This window comes from Meles meles, chromosome 4, assembly GCF_922984935.1.
Source record: "Meles meles chromosome 4, mMelMel3.1 paternal haplotype, whole genome shotgun sequence".
In the NCBI taxonomy this organism is placed as follows: Eukaryota; Metazoa; Chordata; class Mammalia; order Carnivora; family Mustelidae; genus Meles; species Meles meles.
The window spans coordinates 45,267,364-45,286,715 of NC_060069.1; the positions used below are offsets into that span (position 1 = coordinate 45,267,364).

The following is a 19,352-nucleotide window of genomic DNA, read 5'->3' on the forward strand; positions in this document are numbered from 1 at the left end:
GGGCACGTGGCACAGAGCCGCCATAGCATCGGGCCTTGGTGAAGGCCCCATCTAGCAGATACAGAAACAGGCTTGTGGAGGAGCCGGACAGGGAAGCGGAGCCTCCCTCTGTATGCTGGAGGGTGCTGAGGAGGGTTTGATGAATTGTGGGAGGCTGAGTCCAAGGCCAGAGTGGTGTCTGAGCCTGTCTGGGAGACTGTATAGGAGTTTACCAGACACGTGGGGGCTGGGAGGCGTTGCCCATGTTGCAAAGAGCGGGTCCAAACATACAGGGATCTAGGACAGGGTGGGGACGATGGCCTGGTTCAGGTCTGCTCAATCGCCTGAGGAGGGAGGGTGCCAGGTGCCCGAAAGAAAGGAGTCAGGAAAAGGATAAAGGAAAGTAGCTCATTAGAGAAACATGAATACATTTGAAAAAAAAAAAAAAGAGTTATAAGAACGAGGACCCTAACACAATAGAAAAGTTTCTCCAAGTGTAGTGGTGTTTCTGAAATCTAAGCAGACGGAATGAGAAAAGCAAACACTTAAGTGAGGGAAGACAAAAATAGGTTGGTGCCAAAAGCAGAACCTAAAGTCGGGAGAAGCAGACGGGGCAGTGGGCTCCCACTGTGGGGCCGGGAGAGGTGGTTTTTCTGGGGACCTGATGGCTGAAGGCTCTGGGGGCGCAGTCTGAGCAGGAGATGTGCTGAGATGGATGAGGAAAGGACAGAGGTAGATGGGAGGCTGGCTCCTACCTGCTTGAGGACCTCAGGGCCCTGCCCACACTGAGCTTTCCTCCAGCCAGCAGAGCCCCTGTGACCAGGTGAGCAAGCCAGTCAGGGGAGCCGCAAGGCCTCTCCCTTCACTCTTGCTGTCCTGGAGTCCCCATGGTGAGGGCTGAGAAGCACATGGCCTCCTTGAAGGCTTGTCCTGTCCCATGAGCTGCCAGGGAAGAAGGGAGGTCGAGGGGGTCATCAGCAGATCTCTTGTGAGAGCTGAGGTTGGAGGAGGACGAGCATCTAGCCTTCGGGCCTGGGCTGTATCTATTGAGTGCCTCTGGTGTGCGGTGGAGTGTTTTAGGTGTTGGGGGTGGGGCGCATGGAGCCACAGAGAAAACTTGTAAGACCTACGGGAGCACAGTGCATGGAAATTTGGTAGCTGCACAGGGGATGAATTCAAAATTGGGAATAACGTCAGACCAGGAAAATAACGTCAGACCAGGAAAACCCCTGTTAGTCCTCTTACCTATTCTCTTTGCCGCTTAACGCTGATTGGGATTGCTGTTAAGAAAGAGGATGCATTTATATCTGAAAGAGTGTGGACTTGGAACCTAGAGACCAGGGTTCAAGTTCTGGCCCTGCCGCTCAGTAGCTTTGTGACCTTGGAAAAGCATAACCTCTTTGAGCATCTGCTTTCTCACTTGTAATTGTAATAACTGATAATCATAATAGAGCTCTGCTAGGGACGGCTGGCTCACTGAAGTCCCGAGTTGTCATGGGCATCCATGTGTGGGAAAGCATTTCATACCATGCAGTGCTCTGTTCAGTAGCTGCTGACCTGTCTAGATCCTGAGTGCTTTGCAGGAAGTGGTGCCTGGTTAGTCGTCTAGCTCTCACAGCACCTCCAGAGTATCTGGGGCCCTCAGGACATGCTGGTGGAGTTGATGGATGAGTCCGCTGTGACACTCTGTGTTCCACGGCCCTCTTCTGGGGGTCCTCTCCCTGTCCACACTGGTGAACAGGAAGGTGGGGCATTGGACACATGGAGCGGCTGCTGGGAGTGGTGATGTTTGGTTAGCAGCAGCCGCCAGGCCTGAATCTCAGTGCCAGACATTGCCATGTGGCTTCGGTTTCCGGGTGGCCTGGCTTGAAGTTCAGAAGCAGAAAGCAGACTGGGGAGGGCTCCCATGCCTCTTCCACTGTGTGCCCCCCGACATGCATGGGACACAGCTCTCACCCGTGGGGCCCTGTCCTCACAGGCAAGCCTTAGCCAACTCCCAGTGGTTCCTCGTTTCCATAGCTCTGGCCTGGGCCATGCTACCCGTGGCCCTGGAGGGGCAGAGTGTGTGCTGGGGGTCTCGTGTGGGTCTGCTCACTCCTGCGGTTTCCTCGTGTCCTGCTGCAGGTTGTCTTCCACGACGTGGCCGTGCTGACGGACAAGCTCTTCCCAGTGGTGGAGGCCATGCAGAAGCACTTCAGTGCTGGCTCGGGGACCTACTACAGCGACTCCATCTTCTTCCTCTCAGTCGCCATGCACCAGATTATGCCCAAAGGTAACCTGGACGCAGGCCCCTAGCCCTGGTGTCAGACTTCCATGTCTCTTCTCCTGGCTCCAAAGCAGCTGGTTACCCGAATCAGGGAGAAGAGCTCCACCGAGACACGAGGGAGAGGGCCAGCCACAGCCTTTGTGTCACAGCTATCTGCCCAGAGACTCAAGGACAGGGCCCTGAGGGGCATAGCTGCTGTGCCCCACTCACGAGGACAGTGGGACTTGTGCAGTGTGCTGTCCCCAGACTCAAGCAGGGCATCTGGGCTCCAGGCTTGACTCAGCTCCTGCACATACCCCAACCCCCAGGACTCAGTTTGCTCATCTGTAAAGTAGCAGGTTAGGCTAGGGGAGTTTCCATTCAAATCTGTGATCCCATTCTCCAGTTTGTACCTGGACTTATCTGACTTTTAGATATCCAGTCTACATGTGAGAGGTGCAAATTAGAACTGAGTTTTCTTTTTTTTTTTTTTAAAGATTTTAAAAATTTATTTGACACAGAGAGAGAGCGAGAGAGGGAATATAAACAGGGAGAGTGGGAGAGGGAGAAGCAGGCTCCCTGGTGAGCAGAGAGCCCCATGCGGGAGGGAGCTCAATCCCAGGACCCTGATTATGACCTGAGCTGAAGGCAGACGCTTAATGGCTGAGCTACCCAGATGTGCCATAACTCAGAATTTTCTGAAACTTTGATGTACAACTGGAGGATTTTCTGGGCTTTGGTACCTCTGGGGCAGAAGAGATTGATTGGTCTATGATAGGTTGGACTTGTGTGGAAATGCTGGCAAGTCTGGTCATCCTTGGATTAGAACCCTTGGAGGTTTCTTGTTAGTGGGGTGTCCCAAACTGCTGGGTTCTCTTCCTCCTAGCCGTCCTTGATTGATTCTGGAGGGCTGGATATTCCTCCCAGTTTCAGGCCATGGTGAACCATGACCTGAGCCTTTTAGGGGTGTGGAGGGGAGTTCGGGGGTCTTGGGGTAGCTGTAACCTGAACTGTGACTGTTGGGGTTTCCAACAGTCAGACCAGGCAGAACCTGATCCCCCAGGGGACAGCTAGCCCATTTGGAGGAGATCTGCTGCTCCAGCCCAGCGGACCAGAAGTGAAAGAGAGATCAGGAGCCACTGGTGTTGGAAGGGGCCTGTGAGCCGGGAATTCAGGTTGAATTGGGTTCCCCTTGGCAGCATGGTGTCCCTGGACGCCACAGGAATTTTAGCCTATGCTCTGTGGCTGCAACTCTGTCTCTGCGAAGCAAGTCCCGGTACCATGGAAGCCTCTGAATATTCTCTTGCTGGAAGGCCAGGGCTCTGGGAGATTTGCTGAGCAGGGAGGGGTCTGAAGGAGAGAGGGCGGCGTGGGGGAAGAGCTAGCATTTGTGCCACTCTATGAGCTCACCGATTCCTCCCCCAGCGCTGTGCTGTCATAGCTGGGAGACTGAGGGGTGGGCTTGGCCAGGGTCAGACAGCCCTTTAAGCAGCAGGGCTGGGATTTGGGCCCCGGTCAGACTGAGTTGGAGGCCCGCTTCTTTAAACAGCAGCTGCTCTGTCCCCTCCAGTGTGCTGCGAGTGGTCCCTCTGGGTAGGACCGGTGCTGGCACCATGGGGAATGCAGGTGGAAGGAAGGTGTTCCCGCTGTCCTGGGTTCTAGGGGGAGACAGACACGGTGCTAGTCCCAGCCCTGCTGCCAACCACTCGTTTGCCTTTGCTGAGCCACTTAGCCTCTCTAGGCCTCAGTTTCCCCACCTACAGAATGAGAAGATGAAGGGTGCTGATCTAGTGAGCTATTTGGCTTATATTTGGAAGAGTCCAGGCCTACAGGAATCCCTCTGTGGGTTTTGGCGGTCCTGGGGAGCCGAGGGAAGAGGGATTCTACCTTTATCCTACCCCTCCCCCCATCCAGCAGTCCTTCCTGATTACTGCATGGATGAAGCTTTGAAACAGGATTCTATGTGGTCAGAGGACTCCATGATTAAACTCATTTGAAGCATCTTGATGAGAGGGGCCTTCAGGATCCGGCCAGTCTTGTCCTGCATGCATGATTAGTTCAGCAAAATGCTGTGAGGGAAGGACCTGCCAGGGACAGCAGGAGATCTGGGAGGAGCTGTGCCTCACTTCCCCTCACTCCCTCCCTTCCCTCCCTCTTCCCTCATCAGCTGGTAGGTTACTTCCCAGCATGGGCTAAACTCCAGGCCAGGTCATGCTTTGGGGCCCGCAGAGGGAGGGGAAACACAGCTCCCTGGGGCTGGTGAAGGCAGAGAAGCTGGCTGTGCCTCTTAGCGCCAGGGGGGACCAGGCAGATGATGAGAGTTAGGGAGCCCCCAGACTACCACCCCTCTGCTCTCTGCCCTGCCCTGAAGCTTGGTCTTGTCCCCGGAAGGGGTGGGCAGTGCCTGCCAGGATGAGGCTGTGGCCAGACCTTTGCTGTCTTTGCAGTAGATCAGATGCTGGTGTCCCTCCAAGTGCGGTTCATGCCCCTGAGGGGCCTGTGTCCTGTGGGGAAGGAGGGGAGGTGCCCAAACACCGAATCCTCTCTTGGGTTCTTCAGGCAAATGACAGTGTGTTGCGCCCAAAATCCACTTCCTGTGAAGAGAGTTCCTGAGAGTTACCAAAATCTGATGGCCATAACACGAAGCTAGCAGTTTCGGAGTTCCTGCAGGGTCTGGGCATCTCTGCTGAGCGGTCTGGCTGTCATACAGCAGTTGGCAGCCTGTGAAACTCCTACTGGCCAGGTCCTTTGGCACGTCCTGTGAGGTTTGGAAGGATGCTTTGTTTTCACGCACCCTTCGTGCTGCCTTGAGTCTGTCCTGGGTCTTTACTATTGCCTTTTAGGTATTCTTTTTTTTTTTTTTTTTTTAAATCTTAGAAATCAGTGTTTTGTGCTTTGTTGATGGTTTTGTTCTTGTACAATTGGTGCATTTTTGCTATTTTAGTTATTTTGTTTCTTTCACAGAGTTCTTCTTCCTCTAGGAAAGTGAGAAGGGAGTGGGGTGGGTCACAAGTCCTTGGTCCCACCCAGGAAGGCTGGGTCAGAACAGCTCACATTCTGCCGAGTTACATCTCAGGAGGTCGTGTCTGATGCTTGTCCCAGACAGCCCAGTTAGTTCTCTGTGTGCAAGCCTGTCCTCTCCATCTGCTCTTGGAGCAGTGGGCTCACCCTTCTGTACGTGAACCACCCTGAAAATATGTTTACTTATTCTATCTTATTTTATTTTATCATTATTTATTATTTATTCGAGAGAGACAGAGCAGGTGTGAGCAGGAGTGAGGGAAAGCACAGGCATGCGCAGAGGGAGAGGGAGAAGCAGGCTCCCCACTGAGCAAAGAGCCTGATGTGGGGTTCGATCCCAGGACCCTGGCATCATGACCTGAGCTGAAGGCAGATGCTTAACTGACTGAGCCACCCAGGCCCCCTATTTACTTATTCTATTTTAAATGTAACATTCATAAACGAATATCTGAAAACTACATAAAAACAGAAAAAGTTATCCTTCTATTACTACATAAACACGAACTCCTTCATTACCTCCTATGTTCCCAGCATATAGCTTTTTAAAAACTTAGGTGAAGTAAGAGTTATGCCATATATTAAAACATTCTCCGTCTTTCTGTGCATATCACAATATGAACTTGGACATTTAAGCTCAAAGGATGAAAGAAATGGTGCAAGGAAAGCCGTGTCATGACATTCTCAATTAGTGTGGCTCATCACCATTTTCTGTGTGATCACAGTCTTGGAAAAATTTCTGAATGGTTCCATCGAGTAGATGAACCCCAGTTCACTTTATCATTTCCCTGTTCTCAGTTACCTGGCACTTTGTGGGTTTTTTGTTTGTTTTGTTTTTTTACAGTCATAAATTTTACTGTGATTAATATCCAAATACAAAAAGATAATTTTCTCTAATTAGGATTATGTCCTTATGATAACTCCCCATGGCTGGGGTCACTGGGCCAGAGGTGACCCTTACAAAGCCATCCTGTGTCAGTTGCCCCCTGTCCCCGTGTCACCAGTCTGCACATGGGAGGGTCTGCATGATTTTCTCTGCTCATTGCTGTTGGCCTCTCAGGGGGACCTCAGGCAGCCATATACAAGTGTCAGCACAGTTCCTATCCCCTCACCAGGACAGGAAGCAAGGAGCTGAAATCGGGACACTGCTCTGAGTCAGAAGGCACACTGGGCCTCCTGGCCCGGTTCTGGTGATCTGTCCCATGCTCATTCTGACAGCCAGAACTGCGGGGCTAGCCTCCCACACCCATGTAGCCCCTCAAAGCTTACAAAACCTGGTTTCCTCTCTCCTCATCTTGGCTCCCTGCTGCAGCCCTGGGAGAGGGGCCGGCTGGGCTTGGTGGGGGGTGGTTAACCCCTTGTTTTTTTCTCTGTTTGTCCCTCTTGAAGCAACACCACCTAGACTGTGTCTGTAGAGTGAGGACCAAGGGGCCCTGCCTGCCAAACGTGCTGGCTCCGATTTTGGTCAGAGCTCATTTTCCTTCTGGTTGCCTTTCGTCAGGGTCACGTGTGGCTGGCTGGCCCGTCCTGCCACCGACAGGCGGCCACTGTGCTCCTCACTCACACCCACAGGGCTTTTCTCTCCTCATCTTAGTGCTGTTAGGTTTGCCACGGTTGGAAGCATCTTTATGCAATGGAAAAGAAAACATTTTTTGCCCAACTGGAGCTGGAGGGAGCAAAAAACAGTCCCTCAGGGCCCTCTGGCTTCCCTCTCCTGTGTCGTGTGGCTCCAAGGAGCTGTTGGCTCCAGCTGAGCAATAGGGGCCATAAAAATAGGTGTCACTGAGCCTTAGCCACGACGCCTGGCCCGTGGTTGTGGTGCTCTCCCTGGGCAGGGAGGGCGGGTGCCCAGACAGTCAGCATTCGTTAAGGCTGCCTGGATGCCCTAGAAGTCTCTTTTGGAAGGTTCTTCTGCCGTGGGGTCAACCGTTTGCCAATAAACCTGCTTTGCTGAGGGTCTAGTGTGTGTGTGGTGTGGTGCTGGCCATTGTGGTGTCTCGGAGATGCTCGCCAGGCTGCCGCTTCGTGGGCTCATGGTAGTGGGATGGCTTGCATGTTCTGGCCATTAGGGTGGGACATCAAGAAAGCCATAAGGGAGAGGGGCGCTCAGGGGGCTCATTGGTAAGTTGTCTGCCTTCAGCTCTGATGATGATCCTGTGGTCCTGGGATCCAGCCCTGCATCAGGCTCCCTGTTGGCAGGGAGTCTGCTTCTCTCTCTCTCCCTCCGCCCCTCCCCACTGCTCGTATTCTCTTTCCCTCAAATAAATAAAATCTTTTAAAAAAGAAAGAAAACCACAAGAGAGAGCCACACACAGTGCTGAGAGTTTCACAAGGGGATGACTCCCAGGCATCTGGTATGAAGGACGAGGGCTTCACGGAGGAGGTGGTACTTGAGGTGGGCTTTGAAGGGTGGGTGAAGGGTCATTGTTTGAAATGTGTAGGGCGGAGGTGAGGTAGTTGGGAAGTTATGGTGTGCCTTTGGGAAATGGCACACTGCCTGTTTTGATGACTGTATCAAAGCCCGTGTTGGAAAGTAGTGGCAAAGAAGTTGGGTGAAAGAGGCTAGCGTGTGCCATGGAAGCTTGGACGCCAGGCTGAGGGGCTGGCCCTTGTCCATGGGAGACTTTTGTGGGCATTCTTGACATGGAGGAACCTGACCAGACTTGTGCTTTTGAAAGACTGATGTGTCTGAGATGGGGAGTGGATCACTGTGGGAGGTAGTGGGGTCCAGCTGCCTCCCCTTACTGAGTGTGGGCTGGGCTGTGAGAGACTCCCTGGCCTCAAGCAGCAGCTAGGCTCAAGTGTCCCCGTGTGTATGTGTGTGTGCACGTGTAACTGTGTGTACCAAGCATATTGTACATGTGGAAGGTGAACCCTGGCAGGCATCCCCAGCCTTTGCACGAGAGCCCAGGGGCCACAGAGGTTATGACACTGGCATTGGCCTGGCCGCTCTAAGGCCAGTGAGTACCTAAGTGGCAGCTTTTAACAGCTTGATGGGTCCAGAACAAGAGGAAGTGGAATTATGAGAGTAGACAGAGCAGATAGTCTTCCATTTGGAGCTCAGTTAGGAGGTTGTAAACTGCAAAACCATGCAGATAGTCCTGTCACAGTACGTCTTGCCTGGCAGTCCTTCGCACTTTAGTGTGAATTAGCCCCATTTGATTGCGCTACTCTGAACACTGAATTGAGATAGATGCCCCCAGCCCTATGCCTGGGGCTTTGCGGGGAGCTGGCCCTGTGCCTGGGGTTTTGGGGGTGAGCAGAGAATACTCAGTTCTGCTTCAAGTGAGGCAAAACTCAGTCAAGGTGAGAAGGCAGACAGCTCTGGAGAGACAGAAGAGCTTTTGGCTCCATTGTGAGGAGGGACTCGGGCACGGGGGAGGCATTCAAGCTCAGGTGCCCCACATCATAGCCCTCTCCAGCCTGGCTTTCCTTATCTGTGCGCTGGGGGTAACTTGACCCTTTCTTCCTTGCTTCCAGGCTATTGTGAGGAGAGGTCAGTGTGGAAAAATATTGAAAAGTGATATGTTGATGACGATGATGGTGATGATTATGACCGTACACCTGAAGAAACACCAGGTCAGATACCCCTCTGGCTGTCCAGATCGCCAACACCTGTCCCCCACACTTGCCAGCAGGAAAAAGCTGGTGCGAAGTTAGGTGGAGAGGACTGTGCAGGATAGAGGTGGTCTGGTTGGTTGTCCTGTCAGAGGTGGAGCAGGGCATCCTGTTGTCCCAGTGGTGTGTGACTGTGCATCCCTCAGAGACGATGATACTGAGTTGTGAGGAGCAGGGATTGGTCATCCCTCCATCTAACCCCCTCACAGTTCTGTGCTGAAACAATAATTGAATAGGCCCATTTTACAGATGGATAGCATGAAGCCCAGAAAAGGGAGGGCATTCCAGCAAAGTCACCCAGTGACTAAGAGATTAGGACCTAGGTTGTCCAATGCCACTCTTCTCCCAGCCTCGGTTTCCCCAGCTAGTCAAAGCAGGTGTTGGGCTCTCTCATCTGTTTTGTCCTCTGCACCCCGGTGTCCTCTGAGTGTCCTTGGGCACATACTCCTCTGGACACAAGTCAGGAGTGTGCTGGCCATGTCAGCATTGTGGGTGTCTGCTTTCTGTGTGTTCCACAGTTTTCTGTTCGGTGTCCAGTCTTCCAGATATTTGCACATGTGTGTGTGTGCGTGCTTGTGCGTGTCTTTACTCTAGGTTCACAGAGTCCCCTTGGACCTTTGGCACTTTGGGCCTTTGTAGCTTCTCTCCGTCTGTCTCCCTATAGGTTTTTATCCAGTGTTGGATGTTTTACAAGTTTGAGATTTGTAGAAAAATGAAGAAGCTAGTACAGAGAGTTGGTATGTACTCCATACCCAGATTTCCCCATTATTAGCATATAACCTTAGTATGGTATGTTGGTTACAATTAATAAACCAATATTGATACATTATTACTAACTGAAGCCCACACTATTCAGTGTGCCTTAGTTTTAACCTAATGTCCTTTCCTGTTCCACGATCCCATGTAACATTCAGTTGTCATGTCTCCTTAGACTTCCCTTGGCCAGGGAATTTTCTACAACTTGCCTTATTGTTTTTGATGGCCTTGACAGTTTTGAGGAGTACTGGTCAGATATTTTATAGAGTATCCCTCTGTTGGGATTTGTCAGGTGTTTTTCTCATCACTAGACGGGAGTTACGACTTTTTGGGAAGAACACAGTGGTAAAGTGCCATTTTCTTCCTGTTGTATCAATAACATGTTGTAGCATATCTATAGTATGTGATTTATTACTGTTGATGTTGGCCTTGATCTCCGTTGCTGAGCTAGTACTTGTTTGATTTCTCCACCGTGAAGTTCCTCTCATGTGTCTCAGCCTGTGCTTTAAGACTATGGATGGCCACTTTTCAGAGGGTATGTGTCCATCGCTTGGGCTCCATCCCACGTTCTGCTGGTGACATCTGCCTCCTTATAGTGCCAGCCATGGTCCATGGGAGCCCAGAGACTCGGAAACACTGCTTCCCCATTCCAGAGGGTAGGCCCCACTCTACTGTGCTGGTCAAGAGATGATCATGTCTGAGCTTTCCTCGACTTCCAGGCCCAGTGTGTGCAGGGAACACTTTGCCAGGCAGGTCTGAAGCAGGACGAAAGGGGTGTCAGAGAAAAGGAGTTCAGGCTCAGGGTCAGACTGAGCTGGGTGTAGGTTACTGCTCTCTGACTCACTAGATTTGCTAACAAAGGAGGTTACTTGAAAGAAGCCATGTGGGGGGCGCCTGGGTGGCTCAGTGGGTTAAAGGCTCTGCCTTAGGCTCAGGTCATGGTCTCAGGGTCCTGGGATCGAGCCCCGCATCGGGCTCTCTGCTCAGCGGGGAGCCTGCTTCCTCCTCTCTCTCTGCCTGCCTCTCTGCCTACTTGTGATCTCTCTCTGTCAAATAAATAAATTAAAAATTAAAAAAAAAAAAAAAAGCCATGTGGGACGGTGGTTGGAAACATGGGCCAGGAGCCATTGTTCCTGTGTCCCCAGCAGCACCGTCACTGGCCTGTTATGTTACTCTGGCCAAGTGACTGAACTGTCTATGTCTGTGGTTCTCTCCTCTATAAAATGGAGATAACAGTTCACATCTCACGGGGTGGTTATGAGAGTTCAGCGGGTTAGTATATGCAGTGGGTGTTGAATACTTAGCTTGTCACCTTGCTGGAATTCAGCTTCCCCAGCTGTAAAATGGGGATGATACAGGGCTTGCCTCAGAGGATTGCCAAGACGGTACCTGTAACGGTGCTCAGCCCTGTGCCTGGCCCATGGTGAGCGCCCAGGAGCTATTGGCCATTTGGGTGGCGATGAGGAGGCATGCCTGCAAACACAGCACCAGTGGTGTGGGGCTGGAGGGACTCTCAGGCTCTTAGACCACACACTTTTTGCCTTCTGGGAAGAGCTTCTGATAGGGATATGGACATTTTCTGCATGATCCTGGACAAGGCATGTCTCCTCTTGTCTCCGAGGGCCAGGTCTGACCGGCCTTCCTCTCAGGGGTACTGTGAGCTGGAAATGGAGTGATGCCACTGAAAACGTTTCCTCTCCCTTACCCGCCGGAAGAACTTTTCCACTAGCTCCCAGAATCAGGGCTGAAATCTGCACAGTCCTAGCATGTTGTCATGACCACCGTAGACCCATCCTGCTCGTGTTTCCTGAAGAGACCTGTGTGTGCAGGAAGACTAGGCAAGGGCACGGTGTTACAAATTCCCGGGAAATGTGAGACTTGGGGCCCAGCCTCCTCTGCCCCAGTGTCACCTCCTTGAAGCCAGTGGCGTTTTCTGTCGTAGAAAATCAGGACAAAGCTGGCTGGTTTGGAACCAGGGGTGGACCCAGGCCTCCCATTCCCCCTTCTCCTGGCATCATGGGTGCCATCACCCCGGGGGTCCTTGTTTCAGCAGTCTCTTGCTGGGGCCTCATGGTCCGGAGGCTGGAGGCAGATGACTGGACTCTTTGGAGGACAGTCTTGGGTCTGCTTTGGACCAGTGTGGCGCTGGACAGGAAAGGCTGGTGCAGAACTTGGGTAATTTGTGTTCAAGTGCTGCTCAGCCCAGGTTCACAGGCCACTGTGAGAAGGAATGGAGGCAGGGCTGGAGAGCCTGTGGGCTGGGACAAAACCAGAGTGGGGACCTGCAGGCTGGCAGCTCTCCTTCCATTCATCGATTCATTCATTCACACTTTGAAATGCTGGGGTCGACGTACAGCCTTCAGAGGAAAGCCTTTAAAATTGCATTGTTTTCTTCTTAAGTGAAATTTGGCAAATGTAGTAAAAGCCATATTCAGTTTGGACTGTTCTGCGCTTTTTGTATCTTTGCTTATTACCATGGAAGGTCTTTAACGCTCTCTACTCTTCGTACACAGCAGTTTTCTAAAGTAGAGAAGGCTTTCAAAGTCTGGTTTGTGGAACTTCATAATTTCAAAACCAAATTGGAAATCGTTAGTCAATGTCTAGTTATCCATCAGCAAGGCAGACATGCGTCTAGTGGGGAGGATTCTGTAGGGGGATGTTCATGCATTCTGGAACCTGGGGTTTGGAGGAAAAGGAGTACGAATTTTGGCCTCTTCTCTACCCCTCCCCCCATCAACCTCAATATCAGGAGGAAATGGAAATAAGGGGCTCCTAAACTCATTGATACTGTTTTAAATGGTTTTCCAGTCTCTAAAATCCTTAATGTGAAAAGTGCTGGGCAGCATGTGCCTGTACCCACAGTTAGCTCTCTGGCTTCTGTTTACTTTGGGGTAAAGTGGCCTGAGGACAAATGGGGGTGGTTTAGTGTAGATACAGGTCTGCCACCCTGGGAGTGAGTTCTTACCCTACCCCCTGCCATCCTAGCTATCAGATATCGGGGAGAGGGAGAGCTGCCCCTTTCCCTGATTGCTCCCCAGAAGAGGGCAAAACAGAATCTGATTCCAGGACCCTGTTTACCAGAGGACATGGTCCCTGTGTAAAAGGTCACATATATGAGCGTGGCTTTCCTTTCCTGTGGAGTTAGTTTTATTCCCACTCTTGAGGCAGGAGAGGTGAGCTGGGACAGAGCTGCCTCAGCAGGGTGGGGCGAGGAAGGCCCCTCCTGCTTCCTTCAGCAGGAGGAGAGCAGGTCCTACCGAGACTTTGGGCTTCAGCTGTATTCTCCAGCCTGACTTGCCAGAGAATTCTCCATCACACCCAGCTAATAATAAATTGGTCCTTGACTTCCTGACCTGCTGTTCCTCCGTCTCTCCGTGTCTCAGACACCTCCTCAGGAGTGGGGTCACTGGGCTGTCTCTGAGTTCTCTGGCCAGAACAACACCGAGTACAGGCAGTGATCTGTTGGAGGTGCTGAAGCTTTGCGTGGAGAGTGGGGGTGACGGTTGTGCACATGGGGTGGAGTTTTGACAAAGGCAGGCGGAGATGTGTGTGAAGTGTCCTGGTACCTCAGCACACGTGGTGTCCATGCTTTTCCTCTTGGAGGCCCAGGTGCATACCAGCAAACTCTGAAGCTCTGAGTCCTGAAGTAAAAAAAAAAAAAAAAATGTAGCTTGCTTCAGCCCAGCATTCTTTCTCAAGTGCAGCTTGTTACCGAACACCTTTGGAGGAATACCGCTTCACGGTCTGAGACAGGGCTGTTGCATGACCTCACTTTAAGAAGTGCTGCCCTCAAATAAGGGTAATAACTACACATCTGTGTGAGGCTGTCTCTGCGGGGGCAGGGGCCGTCCTGTCAGTGTTTCCTCCTCTCCCTGCAGCCTGGCCAGCAGGCCGTGTCATCGAGTATGGCACTTTAATTAGTCACTACTTCATTGGTTGGATATTGGACTGTGACTCCCTCCCTGAGTGTTTTACTCAATGTTTACCTCAGACCCAAAAGGATTAAGGAATCATGAATCATGGTGGAGACCCCGGGGACAGAGCTGTTAGGAAGGAGGGAGATTCATGTCTGGTGCCCCTCTGCAACCTGGCACCCTCACGGCAATGACAAATGGGAGTGTTTCAGAGGGGGTGACCCTGAAGGTGGCCGAGGAATCTCAAAATCAACTGTTGAAGGAACTGGGCCTCCACACCAGAGAAGACATGCCGTTTTGTGAAGGGCTATCCTGGAGAGAGGAAGCAGGCGTGTTCTCTGTGGCCCCAAAAGGCAATGCCAGTTATAGCTGACCAGAAGTTCTAACGGAGTCACCATCTCTCTGTCAGCCCGTGGGCGCGGCTCTTTCCTGCCCAGATGGTAGGTCCTTACCTAAAGACTGAGGGATTGGATAAGGATCCAGCAGGCAGACTGGCCAGCTCAGGCCATGGACTGCAGTCTGGCGGTTTTATCATTGTTCAGGAGCTTTTGGTGGGAGTGTTACCTGGGTACTGCCTGTCCTAGGCTCGTAGCCCATGGCTCCCTGTCTTTCTGTTGCTCGTGACGCTCACTGGGCCTGAAGGCCTCGTGAGCCATGAGGTCAGCTCAGCAGACAGCGAACTCTGCTCTGTTCACTCGCCAGCATCTGTGCCAGCTTCTGCCCGAACCACCCTTCCCGTGGAAACCCCCAGGGCCTGCTCCCTGGCCTTCTTCAGATCTTCGTCTGCATGTCACCTCCTCAGTGAGGCATCCCTGACCCTCCTGTGTAAAATTATACTCCTGTCCTCTAGAGCACCAATGTCCTACTTTATTTTTCTTCATAGTCCTTATCACCATCTGCTAGACAATGTAGTTTACTTTCTTTTTTTTTGATGGTCTCTTTCCTCCACCCAAATGTAGGCTCTGTGAGGGTAGGACAGTTTTGTTCACTGTCGTGCTCCCATAGCCTAGAAGATGTCAAGCACACATGTATTCCATAAATATTTGTCTCGTGAATTAAATGAGTGAATTTTTCTCAGGCTTGGATCTTGAACGAGTGTGTTTCGTGGGTGGCCTCAGTATGCTGGAGCCTTACCGATTTTACTGAAGCCCTTTTCAGACCACCTGGGGGTGAAATCCAGCAGCCTCCAGTAAAATGCCTAGAAACTGGATGTTTCTTGTGGGTCAGTCACCACAAAGAGCTTGAATTTTCTGGACAACTGTTTCTTGAAGGGTCCCTAAAGCCTTGAGGAGATCCAGTGGATGCTAATTTCTTGGGGTATCCGATGTGGTGCCCCAAATGCCAGGGCTCGGTGTGGCGTGACCTGCAGGAGTTCTTGCATGGAAGAAGCAAAAGGAGAAACAGATACCGGGAACTTGCCTGAGTGAAAACATCTGAGCAAATACTGAACCAAGGTTATAAACATGTGTCCAGTGATTTTAGCAAAAACTATTTTCTGGCAGCTCCCATGGAGCAAACTTGAGGCATGAGTCCCCTTACTCTGAAGAGGGACAGCCGAGCAGATCTGTCATAAAGTGCTAAAAATAGTCATGTGATCTAGACCACTTTCTACTGATGCCAGAAGCTCTTTCTAAGCTGCTGAAAATAGTTGCCAAGCTGATTTGGAACAGGAATATCTTCCATTTTAGTCCCCCTTATTAGATTCTGTCTTTTTTAGAGCTTTTCAAGATCCTCTTGGGAATTGTTGGCGACCAGGCTCTCTCTAAGGCATGAGGCAGTGTTAGTTGTCAGGAGGTCAAGCGGCCCTTTCTTTAGGCATCTCGTCCCCTGTGAAGGGTTGGCTGACCCCCACCACAGGCAAGGCACTGCGGTGGGTGCTGCTGCCTTGGCCTTGCGGAGCTCACCTTCTGGTTTGGGGGAGAGACCACACGGGTGGACGCTCATAGACCAAGGATTGGGGTCTGCAGCACTAGGCCTGAGCTGAAGGGAGATCGTGTGGGGTGGTTTGCCTGGAGAGCGGACCAGATACTGTCAGTCCCGTCAAAATTCAGAGGGCAGGCTTCACTGAGGAAGATGAGGCAGGTTTGTGCCAGCCTTGAAGGCTGAGGAATTGAGGGCTGAGGAGGAGAAGGGCATCGTCTGCCACAGAAGGAAATCCATGTTCTGGGTGAGGGGTGTTCTGGGCAACCCAGGTCTCAGCCTGGGCAGAGACCTCTTCAGGGGTGTGAGGTCCCAAGTCCCTTAGTCCAGTGTGCTGGACGAACCCCTTGAGGGCTGGCATGAGGTGTGCCTCTCCTCTCTGGCTTACCTTTGTGCGGGGACCCCCTGGCAGGAGAGCACGCCCACCTCTCAACTCAAGCAGTGTGTGTGCTTGCTGGTGACCAGGGCCTGTTTGTTAACCATCTTGGATTTTTTTTTTAAATAAAATCTAACTTTTTATAAAATTTGAAAGGCGGGGTGCCTGGGTGGCTCAGTGGGTTAAGCCTCTGCCTTTTGCTCAGGTCATGATCTCAGGGTCCTGGGATCGAGCCCCATATCGGGCTCTCTGCTCAGCAGGAAGCCTTCTTCCCCTCTCTCGCTCTGCCTGCCTCTACCTACTTGTGACCTCTGTCTGTCAAATCAATAAATAAAATCTTTTTTTTTTTAAAGATTTTATTTATTTATTTGACAGAGAGAGATCACAAGTAGACAGAGAGGCAGGCAGAGAGAGAGAGAGGGAAGCAGGCTCGCTGCTGAGCAAAGAGCCCGATGCGGGACTCGATCCCAGGACCCTGAGATCACGACCTGAGCCGAAGGCAGCGGCTTAACCCACTGAGCCACCCAGGAGCCCCAATAAATAAAATCTTTAAAAAAAAAAGATCTGAAAGGCTTTGGGGGTGATAGGTGAGGGTGATTCCCATAAGGTGTGGATAGGAACTCTCAGCAGCCAAGGGATTCCACTAAGTGAATAGACTCAGCCTGGGGGGAGGGTGTGGTGTTCTGAGGACAGGATGCTCTTTTAGGCAGCTACCACAGCCCCCCCCCCCCAACTTCAGCCTCTGCTTTTCCACTGCTCTCCCTGTACCATCTTCCTACCTTGGTTCAGGGCTGACTCCTTAAATAGGCTTGCCCCGTTCCTGCCCTCATCTTACTCATATCTGAGGCTCTGGGACATAACTGCTCCCTGAGAGATGTATGGGCCTGTGGGAAGAAGTGGGTCATGGTTTCCCATCTGCATTGAGCTGGGGTAGTAAGATACAATATATATATTTTTTAAAGCATCATCTATCACATAATAAAGTTTGTCCATTAGAGTCATTAGTCACAGAACTGTGAAGTTCAGGGAGCTCTCAGTGCCTGGGGCAGCAGCGAGCTTCTGACTGGGGTCATTCACCTCAAGTGACCTCCCTCTTGCAAGCCTTCTGGTCCTGACTGGATGTGACCTCTAGATGCCCTCCTTTCTTACTTCCTCCTCCCCATTCTCTTCTTTCTCTTCTCCTTCCCTTAGGAGAAAGTGAGGCTCTTTTTAATCAACATAAGAAAAGGGGTTATTATGGGATGGCTGGGAATGAGAGGCATGAAACTTGGAGCAGTCCTGGGGACCTGTCAGTTTTGGTGACTCTTTCTCTTTCCCTCTCTCTTATCGTATCTTTGTTTCTGTCTGCACTTCTCCATTTTATCCTCTCTATAGCCGCTTTTAAAAAATGTGCTCTTGGGGCGCCTGGGTGGCTCAGTGGATTAAGCCGCTGCCTTTGGCTCAGGTCATGATCTCAGGGTCCTGGGATTGAGCCCCGCATCGGGCTCTCTGCTCTGCAGGGAGCCTGCTTCCTCCTGCCTCTCTGCCTGCTTGAAATCTCTGTCTGTCAAATAAATAAATAAAATCTTAAAAAAAAAATGTGCTCTTTTCTGTTCCCACAGAACTGAAGCTTGCATGGGGCATGGTTTGTCCCGACTTCCCCATATCAGGCAGCATGTCTTGGTATTTTCCATTTCAGATCCTGCAAGAGACTCTTCGGGCCAGTCTAGAGGCCATAAATTGTTGATTTTTTGTTGTTGTTGTTGTTGCTGTTCATCCATTCAGCTGGGACCACAGCAGGTGGGACCACATGGCCCCTAACCTGGCCACCTGGGCCCGCCTCTCCGGCAGAGCTGTGGGAAGCGGGCCGACCCATGATTGCACCCCCACATACATAGCAGTCATTGATCTCTCTCATTGGAGGAGGGCAGAAGAGGGAGATCTGAAGGGGGTTTTGGTCTCAGGACTTCATTTTCTAGTGGGAGAATGAGAAATTCCTGTCCTACCATGATCATCCATCCTGGAGTGTGTTGTAGGCAGCCTCTCAGGTTGCTCCCAGGGAGCCCCACCTCCTGGTGTTCGTGCCCTTCGTTGAGCATGGGCCGGGCTCATTGACGTACTTCTCGAGAATGGAAGATGGCAAAGCAGTGGCAGAACAACTCTGAGATGATGTCATAAGACACTGTGGCTTCCATCTTGGATACCTTTCTTCTCTTTCTGAGCCCAGGCTCTGGAGGAAGCCAGCTGCCAGGTTAGGAGCTGCCCAGTGGAGCGGCCTGCATGGGAAGGAATTGACATCTCTGGCCAACAGTCAAGAAGACCTGAGGCCCACCAGCAGCCTCACGAATGAACTGGTAGACAATGGCAGCCTGCGTGCCAGTAGCATCTGGCTAAGCCATGTCTCTGGGACTGGGAAGTAAGAAATGTTTGTTGTATTCAGCTGCTAAGTTTGAGGTTAACTTTGTCGTGCAATAGGAGATAACTGATACAGGGGCATATGAGCCCAGAGCTGTGGGAGTGCAAAGGAGGGGCACCTTTGGCTGAGGAACTTGGGGAAGGCTTTGAGAAGTATGTAGTATTTGAGTAAGGCCTATCTTTTTTCCATAGAGTGGAATATGGAATGGCTCTGGCACTCTTCACTTTGTATGGCTTCTGAGAACCCCCATATCTTCAGTTGAAGGGCAGGATTGGCTGTTTCCTTAAGCCTCCCGCTCAGCCTGACATGTGGCATCTCTAATGAAGTTCTGAGTATCCTAGGCCCTGGTGGCCTCCGTCACAGCACTGGTCACCTGTTTGCAAGGCTGCTTAGCATCTCATATACTGGTTAGAGAGGGACAACTTGGGGCTCACAGGCCTGGCCCTCCAGGTGTTCCTGAGACCTGTGCTCTCTGAAAGTCTGCTGGGCCAGCTTCTTACTGGCTCAGTTGCGGGCCCTGTCCTCAGTGGGCCTTCCAGAAATAGGCTGGCTCAGCCTCTGCTAAATGAGTCTGAAGACCTGGGTTAAAGTCTCATTTCTCCTACTGGTGTTGTGGCCTTAAGCAAGGTACTGAGCGTCCTCTCTGGGACTTTCCTTTTTTTTTTTTAAGAGCTATTTATTTATTTTAGAGAAAGAGAGAGAGCATGAGTGGGATGGGCAGAGGGAAAGTGAGAGAGAATCTCAATCAGACGAAGGAGCCCATTGTAGGGCTTGATCTCATGATCCTGAGATTATGACCTGATTCGAAATCAAGGGTCAGATGTTTAACCAACCATACCAACTAGGCACCCTGGGACTTTTTAAAAATTACTCTTCTATGTTTTATTATTTTCAAATATATATACAAGTAGAGAGACTGGCATAATGAATTCCTGCGTATCCATCACTCAGCTTCAACAGTTATCAACTCAGGGCCTGTCTTATTTTTTCTCTCCTCCCACCTACTGTCTTTCTCCCTCAGCCCAGTGTTTTTCAAACATGATATTATTATGATATTTTATTCTCAAATACTTTGATAAGTATCTCAGAAACGTAGATACTCTCACCATAAACACAGTATCTTTACCATAC

At 51.2% G+C, this 19,352-nt stretch overlaps 1 protein-coding gene across 1 annotated transcript in view; it reads left to right on the forward strand.

Annotated features, from left to right (window-relative positions):
- XXYLT1 (xyloside xylosyltransferase 1) overlaps positions 1-19,352 on the forward strand; it is a 159,507-nt gene that overhangs the window by 26,940 nt on the left and 113,215 nt on the right. Inside the window, exon 2 of the mRNA XM_046003874.1 lies at positions 2,104-2,251. Within this exon, the coding sequence (XP_045859830.1) occupies positions 2,104-2,251 (148 nt within the window). The remainder of the gene's footprint in view (positions 1-2,103; positions 2,252-19,352) is intronic.